Here is a 25,600-nt window from a genome sequence, read left to right as displayed (position 1 = left end):
GTTTTATTTGAAATCACAAGCTTTCGGAGCGCTGCTCCTTCATCAGGTGAAGTGGAGAGATGCATAAAGACACAGCTTATATAGTCAGAAGAATAATGCCAGATGATTACAGGTAATCTTTCTAACTGCCATTTATCATACCTCGGCAGAAAGATAATCACAGCAATCAAAGGTGTGAATGGTGTCCAAACAGGTTAGTCAGGAAAACATTACATCAAAGAACAATGAGGTGGGGTCACAAGGGGTCAAATGTTGCAGATGCTGGGGTCTGTATGAAAAACAAAAAACAGACAAAAAACATTTTTTTTGCTGGAAATCACAGCAGGTCCGGCCGCATCTGTGTAGGGAGAACAAGCCAACGACGACTCGAGTCTGGATGACCCTACGTCAGGTGAGGTTACATGTAGTGTGACATGGACCCAAGATCCCGGTTGAGGCCGTCCTCATGAGTGCGGAACTTGGCTATCAGTTTCTGCTCTACGATTTTGCGTTGTCGTATGTCTCGAAGGCTGCCTTGGAGAATGCTTACCCGAAGATCGGAGGCTGAATGTCCTTAACTGCTGAAGTGTTCCCCGACTGGGAGGGAACACTCCTGCCTGGTGATTGTTGCGCGGTGTCCGTTCATCCATTGTCGCAGAGTCTGCATGGTCTCGCTGATGTACCATGCTCCGGGGCATCCTTTCCTGCAACGTATGAGGTAGACAACGTTGGCCGAGTCACGAGTATGTACCATGTACCTGGTGGGTGGTGTCCTCACGTGTGATGATGGTATCTGTGTTGATGATCTGGCATGTCTTGCAAAAGTTGCCGTGTCAGGGTTGTGTGGTGTCGTGGTCGCTGTTCTCCTGAAAGCTGGGTAATTTGCTGCGAACGATGGTCTGTTTGAGGTTAGGCGGCTGTTTGAAGGCGAGTGGTGGAGGCATGGGGATGGCCTTAGCGAGGTGTTCATCGTCATCGATGACATGTTGAAGGCTGTGAAGAACATGGCGTAGTTTCTCCGCTCTGGGGAAGTACTGGACGATGAAGGGCACTCTGTTGTTTGTGTCCCGTGTTCGTCTTCGGAGGAGGTCTATGCGATTTTTCGCTGTGGCCCGTCGGAACTGTCGATCGATGAGTCGAGCGTCATATCCCGTTCTTACGAGGGCATCTTTCAGCATCTGCAGGTGTCCATTGTGTTCCTCTTCGTCTGAGCAGATCCTGTGTATTCGCAGGGCTTGTCCATAGGGGATGGCTTCTTTAACGTGGTTAGGGTGGAAACTGGAGAAGTGGAGCATCGTGAAGTTGTCTGTGGGCTTGCGGTAGAGTGAAGTGCTGAGGTGTCTGCCTTTGATGGAGATTCGTGTGTCCAAGAATGAAACCGATTCTGAGGAGTAGTCCATGGTGAGTTTGATGGTGGGATGGAACTTGTTGATGTTATCGTGTAGTTTTTTCAGTGATTCTTCACCGTGGGTCCATAGGAAGAAAATGTCATCAATGTATCTGGTGTATAGCATGGTTGGAGGTCCTGTGCAGCGAAGAAGTCTTGCTTGAAGTTGTGCATGAAGATGTTGGCGTATTGGGGTGCGAATTTGGTCCCCATGGCTGTTCCGTGTGTTTGGGTAAAGAACTGGTTGTCGAATGTGAAGACATTGTGGTCAAGGATGAAGCGGATGAGTTGTAGGATGGCGTCTGGAGATTGGCTGCTGTTGGTGTTGAGTACTGAGGCTGTCGCAGCGATGCCGTCATCGTGGGGGATACTGGTGTAGAGTGCCGAGACATCCATCATGGAAAGGAGTGTTCCTGGTTCAACTGGTCCATGGGTGCGGAGTTTCTGTAGGAAGTCTGTAGTGTCATGACAGAAGCTGGGGGTTCCCTGTACGATGGGTTTCAGGATGCCCTCGACGTATCCAGAGAGGTTCTCACACTGGGTTCCGTTGCCTGATACGATAGGACGTCCGAGTGTGTTGGCTTTGTGTATCTTTGGGAGGCAGTAGAAGTCTCCCACGCGGGGAGTATGTGGGATGAGAGCGTGTAGGATACTTTGAAGGTCTGGATTGAAGGTCTTGATCCGTCTGTTGAGTTGGCGGGTGTGTTCTTCGGTCGGATCTGCGGGTAACTGTCTGTAGTGTTCCTGGTTGTCCAGTTGTCGGTATGCTTCTTTGCAATAGTCCGTTCTGTTCTGTATGACGATGGCTCCTCCTTTAGTCTGCTGGTTTGATGACGATGTTGCGGTTGGTCTTGAGAGCGTGGATGGCGTTGCGTTGTGCTTGGGTGACATTCTGGACTGTCTTGTGAGTGCGGCTGATGAATCTGGCGTTGATGCATCTCCTGACAGCTTGAGCATACATGTCAAGCTTAGGGCAGCGACCCTCCGGAGGGGTCCAATTTGATTCTTTCTTCTTCGGTTGCTGCACTGTGGATCCCTCTGTCTGCTGTTCCAGATCATTGGTTGTCTCATTGGGTTCGCTGCTGACATCTTGGGATTTGTGGAAGAATTCCCGGAGCCTCATTCTCCTGATGAATTCCTCTGTGTCTGCCGCGAGACCGATGGTGTCCATTTTGGTGGTGGGGCAGAAATTGAGCCCCCGGCTGAGAACTTCAATTTCATCTGGTTGAAGGGTGTGGTCGGACAAGTTGACGATGGACTTCCCTGTGGTTTCAACCATTTTACCGGGGGAGGCTTGGTTGCCGAGTTTCTCAATCTTCCTGTTCTTGGTGTGCATGTAGGCAGTGTAGTTCCGTTGCCTCGTCTGTTTGGCGGTGTCTCAAAGCTGGTCTGCTATGTCCTGAGCACAGGCTGAGAACATGGACTCTATCTCGGTTTCGAGGTTGCGGCGTCTGCTGTAGAGCTGGTGTACGAGGTGGTTGAGGAGCGTGCGAGAGGTACGACGGCAGAGTTTCTCAGCGTAGTCTGTGTTGAAGGTCGACTTGAGTGGGTTCGTGATCTGTAGTCCTTTCGGGATCTTGTCTGCTTTCTTGCATCTCTGTAGAAACTTGATGTCTGTGTCGATATGCGCGATCTTCTTGGAGATCCTGTCCACTTTGAGCCGGCAGTTTGTGGTGTCGATAGTAGCCATGGTGTGGAGATGCCAGTGTTGGACTGGGGTGGACAAATGTAACAAGTCGTCCAGTACTTCCCCGGAGCGGAGAAACTACGCCATGTTCTTCGCAGCCTTCAACATGTCATCGATGACGACGAACACCTCGCTAAGGCCATCCCCACGCCTCCACTACTCGCCTTCAAACAGCCACCTAACCTCAAACAGGCCATCGTTCGCAGCAAATTACCCAGCTTTCAGGAGAACAGCGACCACGACACCACACAACCCTGCCACGGCAACCTCTGCAAGACATGCCAGATCATCAACACAGATACCATCATCACATGTGAGGACACCACCCACCAGGTACATGGTACATACTCATGTGACTCGGCCAACGTTGTCTACCTCATACGTTGCAGGAAAGGATGCCCCGGAGCATGGTACCTCGGCGAGACCATGCAGACACAGCGACAACGGATGAACGGACACCGCGCAACAATCACCAGGCAGGAGTGTTCCCTCCCAGTTGGGGAACACTTCAGCAGTCAAGGACATTCAGCCTCCGATCTTCGGGTAAGCATTCTCCAAGGCAGCCTTCGAGACACACGACAATGCAAAATCATAGAGCAGAAACTGACAGCCAAGTTCTGCACTCATGAGGACGGCCTCAACCGGGATCTTGGGCCCATGTCACGCTACATGTAACCCCACCTGACGTAGGGTCATCCAGACTCGAGTTGTCGTTGGCTTGTTCTCTCTGCACAGATGCGGCCGGACCTGCTGTGATTTCCAGCAAAAAAAATGTTTTTTTGTCTGTTTTTTGTTTTTCATACAGACCCCAGCATCTGCAACATTTGACCCCTTGTGACCCCACCTCATTGTTCTTTGATGTAATGTTTTCCTGACTAACCTGTTTGGACACCATTCACACCTTTGATTGCTGTGATTATCTCTCTGCTGAGGTGTGATAAATGGCAGTTAGAAAGATTACCTGTAATCATCTGGCATTATTCTCGGACTATATAAGCTGTGTCTTTATCCACCTCTCCACTTCACGTGATGAAGGAGCAGTGCTCCGAAAGCTTGTGATTTCAAATAAAACTGTTGGACTATAACCTGGTGTTGTGTGACTTCTTACAGATGTCAGGCTTAGCAGTCTGTAATTCCCCATTTTCTCTCTACCACCTTTTTTGAACAGTGTGGTAACATTAGCTACCCACCAATCCATGGGTACTGTTCCAGAGCCTATAGAATTTTGGAAGATGACCAGCAATGCATCCACTATTTCTAGGGCCACTTCCTTAAGTACCCTAGGATGTAGATTATCAGGCCCTGGGGATTTATCGGCCTTCAATCCCATCAATTTCTCGAACACCATTTCCCTACAAATACTGATTTCTATCAGTTCCTCCCTTTCATTAGACCCTATGTTCCCCGACATCTCTGGGAGTTTATTTTTGTCCTCCTTTGTGAAAACAGAACCAAAGTCTGTATTTAATTGGCCTGCCATTTCTTTCTTCTCCATTATAAATTCTCCTGTTTCTGACTGCAAGGGACCTACGCTTGACTTCACCAATCTTTTTCCCTTGACATATCGATAGAAGCTTTTACAGTCAGTTTTTATGTTGCCTGCAAGCTCGCTCTCATACTCTATTTTCCCCTTCTTAATTAATCCCTTTGTCCTGCTTCATTGAATCCAAAACTTTTCCCAATCCTCAGGTTTTCTGCTTTTTCTGGCCAATTTATATGTCCTCTCCTTGGATCTTATGCTATCTCTAATTTCCATTGTTAGCCATGGTTGAGTCACTTTTTTTTATTTTTATGCCTAACTGGGATGAACAAATTCTGTAGTTCATCCATGCGATCTTTGAATGTTTGCCATTGCCTATCCACCATCAACCCTTTGAGTAACATTCTCCAATCAGTCCTACCCAACTCGTGCCTCATACCATCATAGTTTCCTTTATTTAAATTCAGGACCCTAGTCTCCGAGTCAACTGCTTCACTCTCCATCTTAATGAAGAATTCTATCATATTATGATCGCTCCGACCAAAGGGGCCTCGCACAAAAAGATTGCTAATTAATCCTTTCTCATTACATATTACCCAGTCTAAGATGGCCTGATCTCTAGTTGGTTCCTCGACATATTGGTCCAGGAAACCATCCCGTATACACTCCAGGAATTCCTCCTCCACAGTGTTGTTACTAATTTGGTTAGCCCAATCTATATGTAGATTAAAGTCACCCATGATAACTGCTGTGCCCTTATTGCATGCTTCTCTAATTTACCTTTTAATACCATCCCCGACCCCCGCATTACTGTTTGGAGGTCTATATACCACTGCCACTAACATTTTCTGCCCCTTAGTATTACTCAGTTCTACCCATACAGATTCCACATCATCAGAGCTAATATCCTTCCTTACAATTGTGTTAATACCCTCTTTAACCAGCAATGCTACCCCACCCCCTTTTCCTTTTTGCCTATCTTTCCTGAATATTGAATACCCCTGGATGTTGAGTTCCCAGCCTTGGCCACCCTGGAGCCATGTTTCCATAATCCCAATCATATCATATTTGTTTACCTCTATTTGTGCAGCTAATTCATCCACCTTATTACGAATGCTCCTCGCATTAAGACACAAAGCTTGTTTTTTTAACGCTCTTAGAGTTATTATTTACTGTGGCCATGTTTGATTTAAACCCTTGATTTCTCTGTCTGCCACTTTTGTTTTTCTCCTTCCTGTCTTTTGCTTTAATCGTTGTTTCCCTTTCCTCTGTCTCCCCGCTCAGGTTCCCAACCCCCTGCCATTTTAGTTTAAACCCTCCCCAGAGCACTAGCAAACACTCCCCCTAGGACATCGGTCCTGGCCCTGCCCAGGTGCAAACCGTCCGTTTTGTACTGGTCCCACCTCCCCCAGAACCGGTTCCAATGTCCCAGGAATTTGAATCCCTCCCCCTTGCACCATTCCTCTAGCCACATACTCACCTGAAATATCCTTCTATTTCTACTCTGACTAGCACGTGGCACTGGTAGCAATCCTGAGATTACTACCTTTGAGGTCCTATTTTTTAATTTACCTCCTAACTCCCTATATTCAGCTTTTAGGATCTCATCCCGGCTTTTACCTATATCGTTGGTACCTATATGCACCACGACAACTGGCTGTTCACCCTCCCTTTCCAAAATGTCCTGCAGCCGCTCTGAGGCATCCTTGACCCTTTCACAAGGGTGGCAACACACCATCCTGGAGTCTCATTTGCGGCCACAGGAACACCTATCTATTCCCCTTACAATAGAATCCCTTATCACTATAGCTTTCCCATTCTTTTTCCTCCCATCCTGTGCAGCAGAACCACCCCTGGTGCCAGGAAGTTGGCTGCTGCTGCCTTCCCCTGGTAAGCCATTCCCCCCCATCAGTATCCAAAGTGGTATATCTGTTTAAGGGGGGGATGGCCACAGGTGACCCCTGCACTACCTGCCTGCACCTACTACTCTGCCTGTTGGTCAATGATTTCCTTTCTGCCTGTGAACCTTTGCCTGCGGTGTGACCAACTACTTAAATGTGATATCCACGACGTCCTCAGCATCGCGAATGGTCCAGTATGTATCCAATCTCCGCTCCAGTGCCACAATGCGGTCTGCCAGTAGCTGCAGCTGGATACACTTCCTGCACACATGGTTGTCAGGGACACAGGAAATGTCCCTGAGTTCCCACATAGCGCAGGAGGAGCATACCACGGGGCCAGGCTCTCCTGTCATGACTTACCCTTTAATTAATTCAAAGTAAATTAAATCAAATCAATCCCACCAATTACACTGCAGTTAAATGATATATTTAAGGGCCCTGGTTTACAAACAGTCCCCGCTACACCACAGAGAGCTTAGAAACTATAAACCACAGAGTTAAAGTTAAAAAAAGAGAAATACTCACCAACCTATCACTTACCTGCTTTCTGGAGATGTCACAATTCGATTACTTTTTACTTCTCTCCCTCTCTGAGATTGGTAAGCCTACCTGGTCTCTGCCGTCTTTATTGTCTCACCGCCACCGATTTTCCCGCCGCCGCCGCTCTGAGGTCTACCTGGTCTCTGCTGCCTTTTATGACCTCGCCTCCGCCGAATATCCCGCCGCCGCCGCTCTGAGGCCTACCTGGTCGCTGCCGCCTTTTATAGCCTCGCCACCGCCGAATATCCCGCCGCCACCGCTCTGAGGCCTACCTGGTCTCTGCCGCCTTTTATAGCCTCGCCGCCGCTGAGTTTCCCGCCGCCGCCGCTCATGTTTACTGATAATATATTTATCAATATTAACTTGGTTGAACACAGGTATAAAATTTTGGATTGGGTATAAGTCCGACCAGAAGTCAGGCAGAGAACAAGTTGCACTGGCCTCAGTTGTAGTGTACTCTATGAGAATTCCTGGGGTCAGCCTAATTTTAGAATTATGGACAAATTCCAAGCATACAAAATGCTGAGAGGCAGCAAGAGCTGAGCGAGAGTGGAGCGGGATATCAAGCGTGGCAGCAGATCAGGCTCAAGACCAGAGGGAGTGAGAGCAACTCAGCAGGCAAAATTTGAAAGAAGTAACGTCAGAGTAAAAATACCTAAAGTGACGTCAGCACAAGGGAAGGAGCTGATTGGTGAGTAGCTGGGTAGCTGGTGAGTGGTTTTTTTAAGGAGGCATTTAACTTTTTTTTTTCCAGTGTTTAGTGCAAGTTAATATGTAGAAAAAGAATCAAACTACAAAGTAGATAATATAAATAAATAATATAAATAATCTAGACTAAGACACGGCAGAGCAGATTGTGTGTCTGGACTGCAATATGTGGGAGTTTGTGGACAGCGAGACTACCCCAAGCAAACACATCTGCAGTAGATGTCTCCATCTCGAATCTCTCCGGCTCAAAGAGTTATTGAGCTGGAGTGCAAGGTGAAGACACTCCAATACATTAGGGAGGGGGTGGGAGAATCTGGACAGTTTACTCCAGGCTTCGGTCACACCTCGTAGAGAGGTGCAGGTTCAGAACAGGGTTGGTGTGACCGATATTGTGCAGAGTAAGGGAAACCCAGGTAAGAAAGAGAATGAGGATCCATCAAAACTGATCCTATTCCACAGGTACAATGTACATGTTACCTGTGAGGATAAAGGTAAAGACTGTCAGAAGAACAGCCAGAATGCAGACCGTGGCACTTTGGAGCAGGAGGCTGTCCTAAGTAGGGAGTAGGAGGAGGGAAAGCATAATGTGGTCGTTGTAGGGGATTCTATAATTAGGGGGACAGATAGCATCCTCTGTAAGCAAGATCGAGAGTCCCACAGGGTATGTAGCCTACCTGGTGCCAGGGTGAGGGACATCTCGAACCGGCTTGAAAGGATATTGGAGAGGGAGGGGGAGGATCGAGTTATTGTGGTCCATGTTGGGATCAACCACATGGGGAAGAGTAGGCAAGAGGTCCTGTTTAGGGAATACCAGGAACTAGGAGCTAAATTAAAGAACAGGACCTCAAGGGTTATAATCTCTGGATTATTACTTGAGCCACGTGCAAATTGGCATAGGGATAAGCAGATTAGGGAAGTGAACACGTGGCTGAAGGAATGGTGAGGGAAAGAGGGGTTCCATTTCATGGGACACTGGCACCAGTATTGGGACAGGAAGGAACTGTACCGTTGGGATGGTCTCCACCTGAACCAGTCTGGGACCAGGGCCCTAGTGGAAAGGATAAACAGGGCGGTCACAAGGACTTTAAACTAGTAAATGGTGGGGGGGGGGGGGGGTGCTCAGCTGGAAATTGTAGTACAAATACTAGTTCAAAAACAAACAAAAGGGAAGAGAGCAGAGTAGCAGTCAGAAATTGTGCTTTAGATGCTACAGGTAAAAGGAAAATTAAAGATGTAAAGTGATTAAACCAGGAGAGAGAAATAAGAAACATGTGAGTAAAACATTAGAGCTGAAGGACAGGCTGGGGTGTGTGGCCCAAATAATCGTTCTTTATACAAACACACAAGAGTATAAGGAATAAATTGAATGAACTGTAGGCACAAATTCAACTTGGAGGGTATGACATGGTAGCCATTACTGAGACATGGCTGCAAGATGGTCAGGACTGGGAACTAATTATACAGGGCTATAAGGTCTACAGGAAAGTTACAGAAAATGGTAGTGGGGGAGAAGTAACCTTAGTGATTAAGGATGGAATCACTTCAATGATAAGAGAGCATATAACAACAAGAGGTAAACATTCATATTTTGACAGCTCTATCTGTGAAAAGTATGAAGGGGGATTCCCTTTTCCCATTGGCTCGCCTGGCCCAGGTGATCCCAGGGATGCTGGCGAACTGCATGCGCCCCTGGGATACATGGGCCCTGCACATTTCGATTGTGGAGAGGCCCAGGATTGGAAATGGCCGCACCTCGGGAGCCCTCAGGTAAGGGCGTAGATTTTTTCCCGCACGCAGGAAGCCTCCTATCGGAAATTATGGGCCATTGTGATGTTATTTTCACCTCACTTACTTGCATCTCTCCACAAATAGGGAACATATGCAAAGCATACACCATGCTTTCTGGAATCATGAAAGTTTTGTTTGCAAGATCGGATGCGATGACAAATCAGTAGGGATCTATTGTACCAGATGTCCATCCAGTTTCCCAATTAGTTTTGCCTACTTAATACCCCAAAATCGGGCATTAACAATGGGAAAATCTACCCTATAGTTTTGAAAAAGCCGCTCATTTAACAAGTGTCATACTTTTTCTATTTGTTACATCAAAAAATATTTTGACATACCATACAGATTTTGTATTGCTCTAATATCATCCCATGAAAGAGAGAATATATTTGATTGATGGGATGAATATGTGGGATACATCACAGCAGATCGATGGCTGGAATGACCAAGCCCCAATGCATGACCAAATTCGTGGGCAGCAACACGAAATAAGTTGACACCTGCAAAGAAAATAGTTAATTCTGTTACCTACATTTATCTATTTTGAATTTGTTTGTAAGAAGTAATAGCCTAGGTGTTGCTGCTGCCAATATCAGCCACTGAACAAATAACATGTTTGTATGAAGTTTCTCTGTCTGCTATTTTAACACAAGCATTTATTTGAAATAGATTTAGTCCAATTACGCCGTCTGTAATTTCTAGACTAGTGAGTTGATAATTAGAGTGCACATTTTTAAAGATGCCTTGAACAAGGTAAAAAACTAATTTTTAAAACACATCCACTTCACAGTCATTTATTATTTAAATAAAAGTATATGATCATCACGTAAAGTTACATAATGTAGATAATGTAATTATTTAAGAAATAATGCTATTCCTATTGTTGAAGTAGAATTACTAGTGTTTAATTCTGGCACTATCTGATAATTAAAAATATATATAAAATAAATCCTTGCAACTCACATTTTATGAAAACTAAATCCTAACAAAAACCTAAGCTTGTGTGGTATTTTCTTACATAGTATTTTCAGCACAGAAACAGGCCATTTGGCCCAACAGGTCCATGCCAGTGTTTATGCTCCACACAAACCTCCTCCCATCCTTCTTCATCTAACCCCATCAACATATCCCTCTACTATTCGCCTCAATTACTCCTTGTGGTCGTGAGTTCTTATAGTAAAATTTATGTTTTGTTCACGCTGCAACTTTATTTGCATCATGTTTAATGTGCGACATGGACTATATTATAATACAGCTACGCCTTGGAATTTTTCTTCTTTATTTCTCCCACTATACTTGGCACCTACCCCAATTAGCACTCATCAAAAAGACTGCAGTGTAAAACTGAAGTAAGTTAAGCTTTCCAAATTAACAGGAATTTGCTCCTAACTGGGCCAAACCCAACTAAGAGAGTTTCAAATAGGATATTATTAAAGTATATTTTCCTTGAATTTTAGAGTAATGCCCTCTGGAGAATCACAGAAGGAGGCAGGTAATTAAGATGTCTTCTAACACTTCTAACACTTAATAGTGCTTCCAAGAAAGAAACTATCCACTCATCTAGGCCAGGGATCAATACAAGTTTCATTGTGGAGGTGCCTACCTTAAAGAAGATCTAAAGAGATTAGCAGAATCAATTAGGCCAGTCTATACCTGTGCAAGTTGAACAGCCCTCATCACAACTCCTAGATTTCATCTGCATTTAGTGAGTATTCAGTACTCTTTACCATAGCGTCTCATTGTCCATTTTTCCTCCCGATCAAAGTGAATATTCCCTCCAATACCCGGTCCAGGTGAAAATGCATGTGCCAAAGTCCCTCCACGCCCATCAAATGGAAAATTGTCACCGTGAACTAATAAAGAGGTGAAATAAGAACACAGCAATGTTAGAAAGTCAACTGCAGTTGGATAGCTTTATTGACCAAGACTTTGCATCTAATCACTATATTCTTTGATTTATGATCAAAAGTAACCCGTGACAGGGAGAAAATGTTAGTCTTCATTGGTCGTTGGTGAGTATTGCTATTGCATTGAGTTTATTCTACTTCACACAGCATTGTTGTATTATATTTGGTGATAAATGTAACTTTGCAGAGCCAAAATGCTTAGGAATAAGTTTAATGTGAAGAATTTGATCTTCAGCTGTGATGGGGTAAAGCCATCCTTTTTTTACATTGCTGTATTATGCACTTAGTTAGAGTTGTAAGTTGAAAATGAGAGCCAACATGTAAATGGGACAGATCTCTGGTTGGGGGAGGGGGAAATGAAGATGAAGCAGATCTCGGATTCCCCATTTGCACCCGTAGGAGAAATTCTAGTGGGATGGGGAGCGGATATATCTTCTGTTCATCTCCCGATGTCTAGGGGACATGACGAGGAAGTTGTCTAACTCCTCATGGAATTCAGCCCAGTATGCCCTTGGTAGGCCTCAACAGAACTCTTGTCAGCTGAGAGTTGGCATGAGTACCAATTTGCTCAGAATGAAAAAGTAAATTATCTTGGAAGGAATCAATTACCATGACCAGAATCAATTACCATGACCAGAAGTGCCACTAGTTCCATTGGGAGTTAAAAAAGATAAATTCAACCTGGATTGCTGTGCCTTTTCCTGAGCCTTTCTCCCACCATTGGAGCAGAATGATTTTCCACGGTTCCATTGAGACAAATGTGCCAGGGACCCACCCTGAGTCTGCATATCACCCCATCGTGGTATTTGGGACAGGGCCTGTATTGTAGCATCTGCGTGGATGGGAGCCCCACTCTACTGCACTTCTACCAGTGGAGCGTGATTCCTGGAATTTCAGCCCCAGTTATATATAACTAGCTGGAGTGCCCGGCGGTGCCGAGGGTTTTTTGAGGGCATGTTGTTATGAAAAGTAGAAATAATTGTTATCTATCTATATATATAAATCGGTACATCTGTCTGTCTGTCTGTCATTCTGTCTGTCATCGCCTGTGCGCCTGTCGGGCTATGCGCTCGAAAGTTACAGGGCGTACCTACGCGCGCATTACCTCCAAAGAAAGCCTACGCTTCCGAGACGGTTTTAAGCGTATTTACGTTTCGGCCGGGCTAAAATCGCGCTCGCGGTATCCCAAAAACCTTCAACGTTCCGCTCATTAGCATCTCATTATCCGCTCATTAGCGACAGAGTGACCTCGAGCTCGACCAATCGTACGCCGGGTTGCTGGCGTGTGCCACCGGGCCAATCGGTGCGTGTGTGGCCGGGCCTTATCCTTCTGAACCGAGGTGAGTCGCCGCCATCTTGATTCCAAACTTTTCCTTTCTTTTTCCCGCTTTCTGCGTCTTAAAAAAAAAACCTTGCTTTTAAAACACATTGTTTTAAAAAAAAATGATTTAGAAAGTAATTAACTTATCTAATCTCATTAATTTTCCTACCTTTCCCCGTTTTTCCAGGTAGGCCTAGAAGCCTCGGCCCTCCCTTCCCTCCCCCTCCTCCCCTCCCGCCCTCCCCCTCCTCCCCTCCCTCCCCTTCCCCGCCCTCCCCTCCCCCTCCCTCTCTCCCCTCCCCCCCATCCCCCCCTCCCACCCCCCCTCCCTCCCCCCTCTCTCTTCCCCCCCTCCCTCTCTTCCCCCCCTCCCTCTCTTCCCCCCCAGTCCCTCTCTCTCTTCCCCCCAGTCGCTCTCTCTCTCTCTTCCAACAACAACATTCCCTTGAAAAAGCCTCGGCACCGCCGGGCACTTCAGCTAGTAATGTATAAATGAGTTTGTCTGTCTGTGTGGGAAGGAGAGAGAGAGGGAAAGAGAAAGAGAAAGAGAAAGAGAAAGAGAACGAGAGAGAGTGTGTTACGTCCATGTATAATAAGATACAGACTGCAGCAGAAATGGTACAACAGGTGTTTACTCAACGTGGCTCACAGTTGAACTGACTGTACAGATTACTACTCAGTGCTATATACAGGTGTGGTCACTGCCAGTACTACAGTATACATGAGCTGTAAAAAGTAGTTCCCCCCTTAAAAAGGTATATACATTACAATTCCTCCCCTTTCAGATTAACAGTACCTAACACTCATTTAACAATTAAATATCAAACTACTTACAATGAACACTTTTAACATGCAACATTAGCTGAAAACAGTCTATTTATATATTCAGTCTTTGGGGAGGCCTCCTGATCCTTTCTGGGTTGCATCTTTCCCGAGTGTCTTGCTCTTGGTGCGGAGGCGATTCTGGCCCCCTGTCGTCGGTTGGTTCATCAGCTTCCGATGCTACTTTTTCTGGGGTAGATGTGACGTGTACGTCGGGTTCATCACCAGGTACGTATGGGCGAGGCATGGGGTTGACTTGTTCCTGTGACTCTAGGATCTGGTCAGCATGGCGTCTCATGATGCTCTCCCCAATGTCCACTGTGTACATTAGTGGGCCCTGCAGTGTGCATATCGTTCCTGGCTGCCATTTTTCTGTTCGGTAGTCGCAGGCCAAGACTCGTTGCCCTACATTGAAGATCCTTGTTGGCTTCTCATGGATGTGCTGGAATTGCTTACTCTCAACATCTCTTCGTACGTTTGGTCTGAGCAAATCCAGGCGAGATCTTAACCTTCGGTTAAAGAACATCATGGCTGGGGCCTGGTTGGTGACTGCATGTGTCGCATTCCGGTAGGCGAACAGGAAATTGTCCACCTTGTGCTGCAGCGGAATGTTGTCATTGTACATAGCCTTTATTGCCTTCCTAAAGGTTTGTACGAACCTCTCAGCCAATCCATTTGTGGCTGGATGATACGGGGCGGATGTGTAATGCCTTACCCCATTCTTTCTCAAGAACCTCCGGAAATCTTCGGACACAAACTGTGGTCCGTTGTCGGAGCAAATCTGTTCTGGCAAGCCATTCCTGGCAAAAATGGTTCGTAGGAATGCAATAGTTTTCTCCATGGTGGCGGAGGACATTTTGATGACCTCAGGCCATTTCGAGTGCGCATCCACGGCTATTAAAACCAATGGCCTAGAAATTCGGTAGGCTTAGCGCCGCTTTTGAGGCGCTAGAGGGCCTAGCGCCGGAGTTATGGCCAGTTTGGAAATTGAGTGGGTCCCTAAATCGGCGTTAGGCCGTTAGCGCTGCGCCGGCACCGATGACGTCATCGGTGTGCGCAGCGTCCCGGTTGCCATGGTAACCCGCCCGAACTCCGAAATTGACTTGCGGCCGCCTCGCCCGTGGCAGCCGCAAGCAACGTTCTGGCAGAGGTGCCTTACTGGACTTTGCGCCGGCGCATTAAAGGCCCCCGCGGCGGCCGGCCGGTTTCCCGCCGGCCGCCTGGCCGCAGCTCCCTCCCCGGACTTCTCCCCCCCCCCCCCCGGGAAAGATGCAAGCCCGGCACTTGTCCGAGATGCCGGGCTCATTTTTACAATGATTTTCGCGGGCCGCGGCCGGGTGCAGGCAGCTCCTCCTTAAGGGAAGGAGGAGGCCTGCACTTCCCGAACCTGCCGCACCGCAGCGGGCGCCACAGCGCCGGAATAGCGCCGCAATTCAGCGCGTAGCGCCAGTTTTCAGGCGCAAACAGCTTTCAGCAGCGCCGGCAGCCGTTTGGGCGCAGAACTAGTGAATTTTTGGCCCGCCCAGCGCGACTTAGCTCCGGCACTAACTTCCGGCGCTAAAGCCGTCGCTGCGCCAAAACCCAATTTCTAGGCCATTGAGTCCATGAATGGACCAGCAAAATCAATATGCACCCATTGCCATGGAGATGAGGGCCACTCCCATGGGTGTAGAGAGGCCTGTGGTGGTGCATTTTGGACTTTCTGGCATCCTGAGCAGCTCTTGGTCAGGTTCTTGATTTGTTTATCGATTCCTGGCCACCACACATAAGCCCTGGCTAGGCTTTTCATTTTTACCCCTCCCAGATGACCCTCATGAAGCTCATTGAGCACTCTATCCCTTAACTTGGGTGGAATTACCACTCGGGATCCACACATCAAGGTCACCCGGCACACTGACAGCTGTTCTCTCCTTGTCGAGAATGCTGGCAACAGTGAGTCGCCATGTGCTGGCCATCCCTTCACCGTCAAATCATATACCCGAGACAGTGTCGGGTCATTTCGGGTTTCCTTTTCGATACAAGCGTTACTTACCGGTAGGTATTCAACTATAGTCGAATGGAATATTTCGACAGGATCCACTGCTGGTGCTTCCTCCGCAGTAGGCAGTGGCAGGCGTGATAGCCCATCAGCATTTCCATGCTGTTTCATGCCCTTATATTCAATCTCATAGTGTTGCGCCCCTAGAAAAAGTGACCATCTTTGTAGCCGTTGCGCAGTCATCACCGGAACGCCATTCTTCAGATTAAAAATGGAGACAAGAGGCTGGTGATCAGTCAGCAAGGTGAATTTCTGCCCGTGCAGATAGTGATTGAACTTTTTCACTCCCCACACTAGGCTGAGGGCCTCCCTGTCAATCTGGGCGTAGTTACGCTCGGCTGAGGTTAGTGATCGTGACGCAAAGGCTATTGGCCTCTCTGAGCCGTCCGAGAATTTGTGCGACAGCACCGCTCCAATGCCGTAGGGTGACGCATCACATGCCAACCGAATTGGTAATGCTGGGTTGTAATGGGCCAATACCTCTTTCGATGTGATTAGTGTTTTGCTCTTCTGCAAAGCTCGTCTACATTCGTCACTCCACTTCCATGGCACCCCAGTTTGCAGTAGGGTGTTCAGTGGGTGTAGTATTGTAGACAAATTTGGCAAGAACTTATGGTAGTAGTTTACCAGCCCGAGGAATGACCTCAGTTGTGACGCATTTTCCGGTGCTGGAGCCTTGACTACTGCCTCAATCTTCTCTGGGGACTTATGTAACCCCTCTTTATCAATGACGTGGCCACAATACGAGATCTGTTTTCTAAAAAACTCGCATTTGGGGCGGTTAGCTCGGAGCCCATGTTCCTGCAATCTAGTGAGCACCTGCTCCAGGTTGGCAAGGTGATCACTGTCATTTTCGCCCGTGACCAGGATGTCGTCCAAATAACACTGGGTCCCTGGGATCCCTTGCAGGACTTGTTCCATTGCTCTGATGCTATCCCGAATACCAGCCGGTTGTATTGGTAGAGACCTTTATGGGTGTTGATAGTGAGGTATTTTTTTGATGCTTCTTCTACCTCCATTTGCAGATACGCTTGGGCCAGATCAATCTTAGTGAAGCGTTTCCCTCCTGATAGCGAGGCGAAAATATCTTCAATCCGCGGAAGTGGATATTGTACGGTGTGAAGGATCGGGTTCACTGTTACCTTAAAGTCCCCACAGATGTGAACCTTCCTTGGTTCCCCAGGCGTGCTGCTCAACGACTTTTTCATCACAGGGATGATGGGTGTAGCGCACTCGCTCCAGTCTACCTTGGACAGTACACCTGAATGTTCCAGACTCTCCAGCTCTGCTTCGACGGCTGGGCGGATTGCATAAGGTACCGGTCTGACCTTAAAAAATTTTGGGCTTGCGTTTTCTTCCATTTTAATTGTCACTGTCATGCCTTTTAGTGTTCCGAGTCCTTGCTGGAACACTTCTTTCACGTCAGTTAGGATCTTTGACAGTCGCCCAGGTGTGACATCGTCATCCTTTTTGTCAGCCACAGTCAGTGCCTGTATGGAATGCCAATCCAGTTGTATTTTCCGGATCCATTCACGTCCCAGTAATGGTGGTCCTCCATCTTGCAATACATACAAGTCTAGTTTTGGTGTTTCCTTACCGTTATATATAACGGTCACCCTTATTTTTCCTTTGGGTAGACTTTTTGCCCCGTGTACATAGAGTCATACAGCACAGAAAGAGGCCCTTCGGCCCATCGTGTCTGCGCCGCCCATCCATCCCTGTCCAGTCTAATCCCATTTTCCAGCATTTGGTCCATAGCCTTGTATGCAATGGCATTTCAAGTGCTCATCCAAATGCTTCTTGAATGTTGTGAGGGTTCCTGCCTCCACCACCCTTTCAGGCATTGAGTTCCACATTCCAACCACCCTCTGGGTGAAAAAGTTCCTCCTCAATCCCCTCTAAATCTCCTGCCCCTTACCCTGAATCTATGCCCCCTTGTTATTGACCCCCCCCACTAAAGGGAAAAGTTCCTCTTTATCTACCCTATCTATGCCCCTCATTATTTTGTACACCTCAATCAGGTCCCCCCTCAGCCTTCTCTGCTCCAAGGAAAACAACTCCAGCCTGTCCAGCCTCTCTTCATAGCTGAGGCGCTCCATCCCAGGTAACATCCTGGTGAATCTTCTCTGCACCCTCTCCAAAGCAATCACATCCTTCCTATAGTGAGGCGACCAGAACTGCACACAGTACTCCAGCTGTGGCCTCACCAGCGTTTTGTACAGCTCCATCATAACCTCCCTGCTCTTATATTCTATGCCTCGGCTAATGAAGGCAAGTATCCCATATGCCTTTTTAACCACCTTATCTACCTGCTCCGCTGCCTTCAGGATCTATGTACATGTACACCAAGGTCCCTCTGATCCTCTGTACTTCCTAGGGTCCGACCACTCATTGTGTATTCCCTTGCCTTATTTGTCCGTCCAAAATGCATCACCTCGCACTTTTCAGGGTTAAATTCCATTTGCCACTTTTCCGCCCATCTGACCAACCCGTTTATATCGTCCTGTAGCCGGAGGCTTTCCTCCTCGCAATTTACCACCCCACCAATTTTCGTGTCATCTGCGAACTTACTGATCATACCTTTTACATTCTCATCCAAATCATTTATGTAGATCACAAACAATAAGGGACCCAGCACCGATCCCTGAGGTACCCCACTGGACACAGGCTTCCAGTCACAAAAGCAACCTTCGACCATCACCCTCTGCCTCCTGCCACTCAGCCAGTTTAGGATCCAACGCGCCAAGGCACCCTGGATCCCATGGGCTCTTACCTTCTTGACCAGTCTCCTATGTGGGACTTTGTCAAAAGCTTTACTGAAGTCCATGTAAACCACATCCACAGCATTTCCCTCATCCACCCCACTAGTCACCCCCTCGAAAAATTCAATCAGATTTGTTAGACATGATTTACCCTTGACAAAGCCATGCTGACTATCCCCGATTAATCCTTGCCTCTCCAAGTGGAGATTAATTTTGTCCCTCAGAATTTTTTCCAATAATTTCCCCACCACAGATGTTAGACTCACTGGCCTGTAATTCCCTGGTTTATCCCTGCTACCCTTCTTGAATAATGGTACTAACGTTAGCTGTTCTCCAGTCCTCTGGTACATCCCCTGTGGCCAGAGAGGTTCTGAAAATTAGTGTCAGAGCCCCTGCAATCTCCTCCCTTGCCTCCCACAGCAGCCTGGGATACATCTCGTCCGGGCCTGGGGATTTATCCACTTTTTGGCCCGCTAAAACCGCTAGCACCTCCTCCCTCTCAATGCTAATATGTTCAAGTATGTCACAGTCCCCTTGCCCGATTTCTATGTCTGCATCGTCTTTCTCCATAGTGAACACAGATGCAAAAAATTCATTTAAAACCCCGCCAACATCCTCTGGCTCTATACACAGATTGCCACTTTGGTCCCTAATGGGCCCTACCCTTTCCTGGTTATCCTCTTGCCCTTAATATACTTATAAAACATCTTAGGATTTTCCTTTATTTGCTCGCCAGTGTTATTTCATGGCCCCTCCTCGCCCTCCTAATTTCTTTTTTAAGTATGCCCCTGCACTTTTTATACTCCTCTAGGGCTTCTTCTGTCTTTAGTCTTTTGTAACTGCCAAAAGCCCCCTTTTATTTCTAATGCATTTTTGTATATCCCTTGTCATCCAAGGTTCCCTTTGCTTGTTGGTCCCACCCTTGACCTTTACAGGAACATGTTGGCGTTGTACTCTCTCTATTTCCCTTCTGAAAGTCTCCCACTGTTTTGATGTGGATTTTCCTATAAGCAGCTGCTCCCAGTCCACTTTGGCCGACCTGCAGACTCATGCTATGTGTCCTACTTTTCCACACTGTCTGCACACTTTGTCTTTGAGCCAGCAATCATCTTCAAAATAATTTTTGTGTCTCTCAAGTGTATGTGTGAGAATAGCCGCTCGTAGTCCCGTCGGTTTATGACTGTTAGGGCTGATCCTGTGTCCAATTCCATCTTTACCTGGACTCCTGCTATCTTGAGTGTGACCCAAATGGTTCAGTGATCCTCTGTTGTGATCACATTATGTAGTTTCAGACAACTCAGTTCCCTGCTTTCAGAGTCGTTATCACTCTTTTGTTCCTCTGAACTATTCTCCTTCATCTTATGTACCTTCTTGTACTTTCCTTTGGTCGGTTTCTTATTGCTGGTTTTCTTTCCCGACCTGCAGACTCATGCTATGTGTCCTACTTTTCCACACTGTGCACACTTTGTCTTTGAACCAGCAATCATTCTGGTCGTGTGTTGTTCTGCTGCAGCATTAGCACTTCTCTGTTCCATATGACATTTTGTTTGTGCCATATTCTTGCAGTCTCTGTTGTATCTCTGCAGCGCCCCGTGCTGCTGCTTCATATGATACCGCAATGCTGAAAGCCTTTTCCAGCGTAAGGTCCTTTTCAGATAAAAGCCGTTTCTGGGTTCCTTCACTTTGAAGCCCACACACAAACTTGTCCCTTAAGGTATCTGCCAGTCCCGCTCCAAACTGGCAGTGTTTCGATAGTTTCTGCAGTTCTTTAAATAATCAGCATTGCTTTCATCCTTATGCTGATTCCATTTGTGAAACTTGAATCTTTCTGCTATCAGCAGCGGTGTGGGGTTTAAATGTTCCTTTAGTATCGTTACTATGTCTTCAAAACTCTTTTCCATTGGCTTCGTTGGGTTTCTAGATTTCGTAATAAACCATACGTCTTTGCACCATTAAATTTAACAATACCGATGCTTTCTTGTCATCTGACACCTCATTTGCCTTGCAGTGCACCTCTATTCGTTCGACGTATGTAGTCCAATCTTTGACTTCATTGTCAAATGCGGTGATACTGCCACTCTTCGGGTGTGGTTTGAAATGGCGTCTCCCAATGACTTAAAATGGCATCTCCTGCGCTTTCCTTCCTCCCCCGCTCCCGGCGGTTTCTCGTGGCAGTGGCGGCGCCCTGTAGGTTTTGCGCGCTTCTCCTGCGCTGCTGCCAACGCTGCTCTGGCGGTCGTCGTGGCAATGGCGGCGCCTCGCGGGTTTCTGCGCATCTCTCTCTCCCTCTCTCCGATGCTGCTCGGCCCCTGAACACCGGCTGCGCTCTGTGCGCTCTGCCCTCTCTCTCTCTGTCCCCCATCGACACTGTTCGGACCCTTTGCTGTGCCGCTCGGTCGGGCTCTAGCCCGCCGCTGTCCAGGAAGGGTCTGCGCACTACCTGTTGCCAGCCCGTTTCGCTGGACCACCTCGACTGGAAAGCCAAGCCTGGCTCTCGACAGCCTCCCCCGCAATTCTCGAGTCTCTGCTGGATGACTGGGCGGTTGCCCGTGGTCGACACCCGAGTCTCTGCCTTGACCTCCAATCCACTGATCTCCAGGAACGATTCCCCTGGGAGGTGATGCAGCGTTGCAGGTAGTTCAAACCTGCCTCGTCGCCAATGTTACGTCCATGTATAATAAGATACCAGACTGCAGCAGAAACGGTACAACAGGTGTTTACTCAACGTGGCTCACAGGTTTAACTGACTGTTCAGATTACTACTCAGTGCTGTATACAGGTGTGGTCACTGCCGGTACTACAGTATGCATGAGCTTTAAAATGTAGTTCCCCCCCTTAAAGGTATATACATTACAGAGAGAGAGCGAGAGAGAGAGAGGGAAGGAGAGAGAGAGAGGAGAGAGAGAAGGAGAGAGAGAGAGGGATGGAGGGAGAGAGAGAGGGGGAAGGAGAGAGAGAGAGGAAGGAGAGAGAGAGAGAGGGAAGGAGAGAGAGAGAGAGAGGGAAGGTGAGAGAGGGAAGGTGAGAGGAGGGAAGGAGAGAGAGAGAGGGAAGGAGAGAGAGAGAGAGAGAGAAGGAGAGAGAGAGAGAGAGAGAGGGAGAGAGGGAAGGAGAGAGAGAGAGAGAGAGAGGGAAGGAGAGAGAGAGAGAGAGAGAGAGGGAAGGAGAGAGAGAGAGAGGGAAGGAGAGAGAGAGAGAGAGAGAGAGAGAAGGAGAGAGAGAGAGAGAGAGAGGGAGAGAGGGAAGGAGAGAGAGAGAGAGAGAGAGAGGGAAGGAGAGAGAGAGAGAGAGAGAGAGAGGGAAGGAGAGGAGAGAGAGAGAGAGAGAGAGGGAAGGAGAGAGAGAGAGAGAGAGAGAGAGAGAGAGAGAATGAGAGAGTGAGGGAAGGAGATGGAGAAGAGAGGAAGACACCCCGGGGAAGGGGTTGGATTCAGAGCCCGGCGGGTGAAGAAGGGCAGCCACCATTTTGTGAGGTTGGCGGGAAGTTTGAATTGCGGCGGCCGAAGTAAGGAAGAAGGCAAGCTCCCCCTCCCCTTCACACTTTCCCTCCCTCACCCTCTCTCTCCCTGCTGCTCTCTCTCTCCCTGCCCCCTCTCTCCCTGCCTCTCTCTCTCTCTCCCCCTCACCCTCTCTCCCTGCCGCTCTCTCCCCCTCTCTCTCCCTGCCCCTCTCTCTCTCCCTCCCTCCCCGCTCTCTCTCTCTCCCCCCCTCCCCTCTCCTCTCCCTCCCCCTCCCCTGCCCCTCTCTCTCTTCCCCGCTCTCTCTCTCTCTCCCCCCTCCCCTCTCCGTCCACCCTCCCTCTCCCTCCCCCTGCCCCTCTCTGCTCTCTCTATCTCCCCCCTCTCCCTCCCCATCTCCTCTCCCTCTCCCCTCCCCCCCTCTCCCCCCCTCTCCCTCCCCCTCCCTCCCCCTCTCCTCCCCCCTCTCTCCCTCCCCCCTCTCTCCCCCCTTTCCCTCCCCCTCTCTCCCTCCCCCCTCTCTCCCTCCCCCCTCTCTCCCTCCCCCTCTCTCCCCCCTTTCCCTCCCCCCTCCTCTCCCTCCCCCCTCCCCCCTCTCTCCCTCCCCCCTCTCTCCCTCCCCCCCTCCCTCCCTCTCCCCTCCCCCCTCCCTCCCCTCTCCCCCTCCCTCTCCCCCCTCCCCCTCTCTCCCTCCCCTCTCCCTCCCCTCTCCTCCCCTCCCCTCTCCTCCCCCTCCCTTCTCCCTCCCCCCCTCCCCCCTCCCCCATCCCCCTCCCCCCTCCCCCTCCCTCTCTCCCCCCTCCCCCCTCTCCCTCCCCCTCTCTCCCCCCTCCCCCCCTCTCCCCTCCCCCTCTCGCTCCCCTCTCCCTCTCCCTCACCCCCTCCCCCTCCCCTCTGAGCCGGAGCCCTCGCCGCTGCTCCCCTGCTCGCTGTCTCTCGGCCACGTGGTTCTCAGTTTTCCTGTGCAAGCCGGCCAGAGAGAAGAAAAACAAAAGAGATGAAGAGAGACGCAACTGAGTGAATGATCTAATTTAAAGCAGCCTCTCCCCCGCTAAAAGGTGAGAGCCGGAGGGAGATTTTGTGGGTGAAGAAGGGCGGCCACCAGCGCTTCAGACCCGGCTGGTCTTTAATGGCTGCCACTCACCTCAGCTCAGCTCCCGCTCAGCAGTTTGAAGGATGGGCCCGGCCCACAAACACCATGAAACGCCCCCCATTTGGTCAACCATCACATCACTCAAAGCTAATGAGCGGTAGGATTGGTCAACTGCTAATGACCGGATTTTGTCAATTTTTGAAAAATTTTTGTATACTGTCCGAACAATTTTTGACTGACCAAAAAGTAAATACACCTATGACACTCCCCTGATCACAGCTTTCTTTTGATATATATATGTGTAGGTACGCTCTATAACTTTTGAGTGTATAGCGGACAGACAGACATACATGACAGACAGACGGACAGACACCACTATTTATATATATAGATACACATTTTTGGTCTAAGTAGCTTTCAAAATGGCTCCACATTTATTTTCCCTTTCATTATAGAGTTAATAATGTGGACTAACCCGCATTTTGAGTACAGTTGTGAGATTGATAGTTATAATCAGGTGCCTGATATATGACTGAAATGAGAAGCAATGCAAATGATTGATCAATGATAAATCCTGTATCACAACCTGTCAATTTTATCTGTATTCTCTGTCTATTTTTCCATGTCTACAGAAGTGTGAACACAATGCAAAAACATTGGAAATAACTCATGATTTGCAGCAAAGCTTTCAGACTTGGTCTAGGCCCTGAACTGGCTACACAAGAGTATTAAATGGAAATAGATTGCAGGTAGAGTTTGCTTCATTAAGTGAACATTAAAGAGCAGCATAAAAGATAATGGCCCCGAAAATCTACGATTGCCACATTTCAGTGCAAGTGTCAAGTTATATCCACTGGGAATCTCTGCCTAAGCCCAGCAGACTTTTCAGGGTTAGCAACAGTTTCCCTCATTTATCTGCCAATAATGTTTGCTCGTGTCCACTAGGACACATCTTGAGCCTGCTACATTGTGAATCTCCACACAGAGGTGGCTGGTTGGGGGGGGGTGGGGGGGGAGTGGGTGGTGGTGCCCACCTGCCGCCCCTGACTGCCTTCAGAAGTCCAGGCTACAAACCACTTCCACCTTTTGGCAGGCAATCATACACCTGGGCATCAGGCCAGGTCTCAGGAACCCTGACACAGGGAGTCCCTGCCCCCGGTGCTGCCTCACTGTTAAAACAATGACCACACTGGCGGCAAGCCATGCAAAACATCCCAAGCAATTCAGTGCAAGGCTGGGACCATGCATTTTCAGGTCCTGGACTTGTTTCCGTGAAGTATGCTGGAATGAGCCATGGATTTTCAGAGTCAATGTGATATAAATGCTCTCTAAACCATTACACTAAAATTATATATAATTTGTTGTTATTTCTCTTTGCTGTCCTCTTTTCCTTCCCTGTAAGATCACAAAATTCTGCAGAACCCCAAAACAGAAGGATAACCCTATTTAAAACAATTTTGGACCATTACAGAAGAAATCTGTAAAAGATAAAATGCATGGTTGGGCTAACAGAAGATTCAAAGATTTGAAACAAACGAGGCATTTCAAAAGGGACATGTACAGACTTGTAGGAAAAGGCTGCAACACGAATGTGGATTGACCTCTGCAGAGGAACAGTTTGGGTATTCGAAGGTAGCCAGACTGTCTGGGAGAACAATAAACAAAACTCATACCCTCGACTCGCAATCTGGAATTTGCATTCATCAATAAATCAATGACAAACCACCTGCCTCACCTAAACCCAAAGCCCATTAAAACCCATGCATAAAAGAACCTGCACAGAATTTGAAGGCCTTACAGGAAATCTAAGATTAAAAGACAATCGAACAACCAGTTTGAGACATCCAAAACCACTTCACACCTTCTCTCAGGAAGCTATCCTGAAACCAGTTAACTAAATGGGACCAATCAAGTGGCCCTTAACGAGCCAGCCAAAAATCTATCAAGATTAGCAGGCTTCATTTAGTATAAACTAAAGACCTGTCTCCACAAGAAGTCAGTTCATTCGATCAGTACAGTTCAGTCAGAGAATTGAAGTCAGCAGTACAGTTCAGACAGACACAGAAAGAGGCACAGCTCATTCAAAAGACATCAGCCTCGGGACAATCAATCGACGAAAGGACAACAGGAGGAGAACGGAAAGGAATCGCGGCAACCAAGGGCCCAAGAAACAAACAACCAACAATATTACCAACAACCAGGTAATACTGGGCCACCACGACCAACAAGAAACCAACTCAGAAGAAACCGAAGATCTGCAAGTTTTTCCCACTCTACAAACTATTCCTGCGTTTGGTGAGCATTTCCTGGTCCTCTGGAATTCAACCTAGTTAGTGTAGTGGGATTGGGAGGGGTAAGGTATTTTTGTCTATTGTCATTCTCCCTCGCATATTCTGAAGTGTTCCCCCCCCACCGCCTTTTAGAGTGATAAGATTTATTGTGTTGTGTATAATTTCTTGTCTCAAATAAAATCCAAGTTCTTTTCACCAACTCAGTTGTCTGCGGCAATTTCGTTACAACCCCCAAATAAGTCCAGGTCTAGAACCAAGGGAGTGGGAGCGATTCGAACCGCTCATAAGTCAGAGGTGAAGCTGACACACACACCACCCCTTACATCCCTTCTCAATTTCTCTCCTATTCCTGTCATTTTTCTATTATCAATGTTTCAATTGCCACTTTTGATTTATTGTTTCACCATCATCTGCATTGTATCCAATTGTGAGTCCTTT

The 25,600-nt window shown here is 47.9% G+C and overlaps 1 protein-coding gene across 1 annotated transcript in view; it reads right to left on the bottom strand.

Annotated features, from left to right (window-relative positions):
* The window catches only part of LOC147111619 (matrix metalloproteinase-20-like), a 52,770-nt gene that overhangs the window by 12,160 nt on the left and 15,010 nt on the right, over nucleotides 1-25,600 (bottom strand). Inside the window, exons 4-5 of the mRNA XM_085998695.1 lie at nucleotides 11,198-11,323; nucleotides 9,809-9,970 (exon numbers count right to left, since the gene is read on the bottom strand). Coding sequence (XP_085854821.1) covers nucleotides 9,809-9,970; nucleotides 11,198-11,323 — 288 coding nt within the window. The remainder of the gene's footprint in view (nucleotides 1-9,808; nucleotides 9,971-11,197; nucleotides 11,324-25,600) is intronic.

Source organism: Somniosus microcephalus, chromosome 10 (assembly GCF_052327205.1).
Source record: "Somniosus microcephalus isolate GS21.2 chromosome 10, FLI_Smic_1.0, whole genome shotgun sequence".
Classification (NCBI taxonomy): domain Eukaryota; kingdom Metazoa; phylum Chordata; class Chondrichthyes; order Squaliformes; family Somniosidae; genus Somniosus; species Somniosus microcephalus.
Note: the sequence above shows the minus strand (reverse complement) of the source record. Positions and strands in the feature narration are given on the sequence as shown.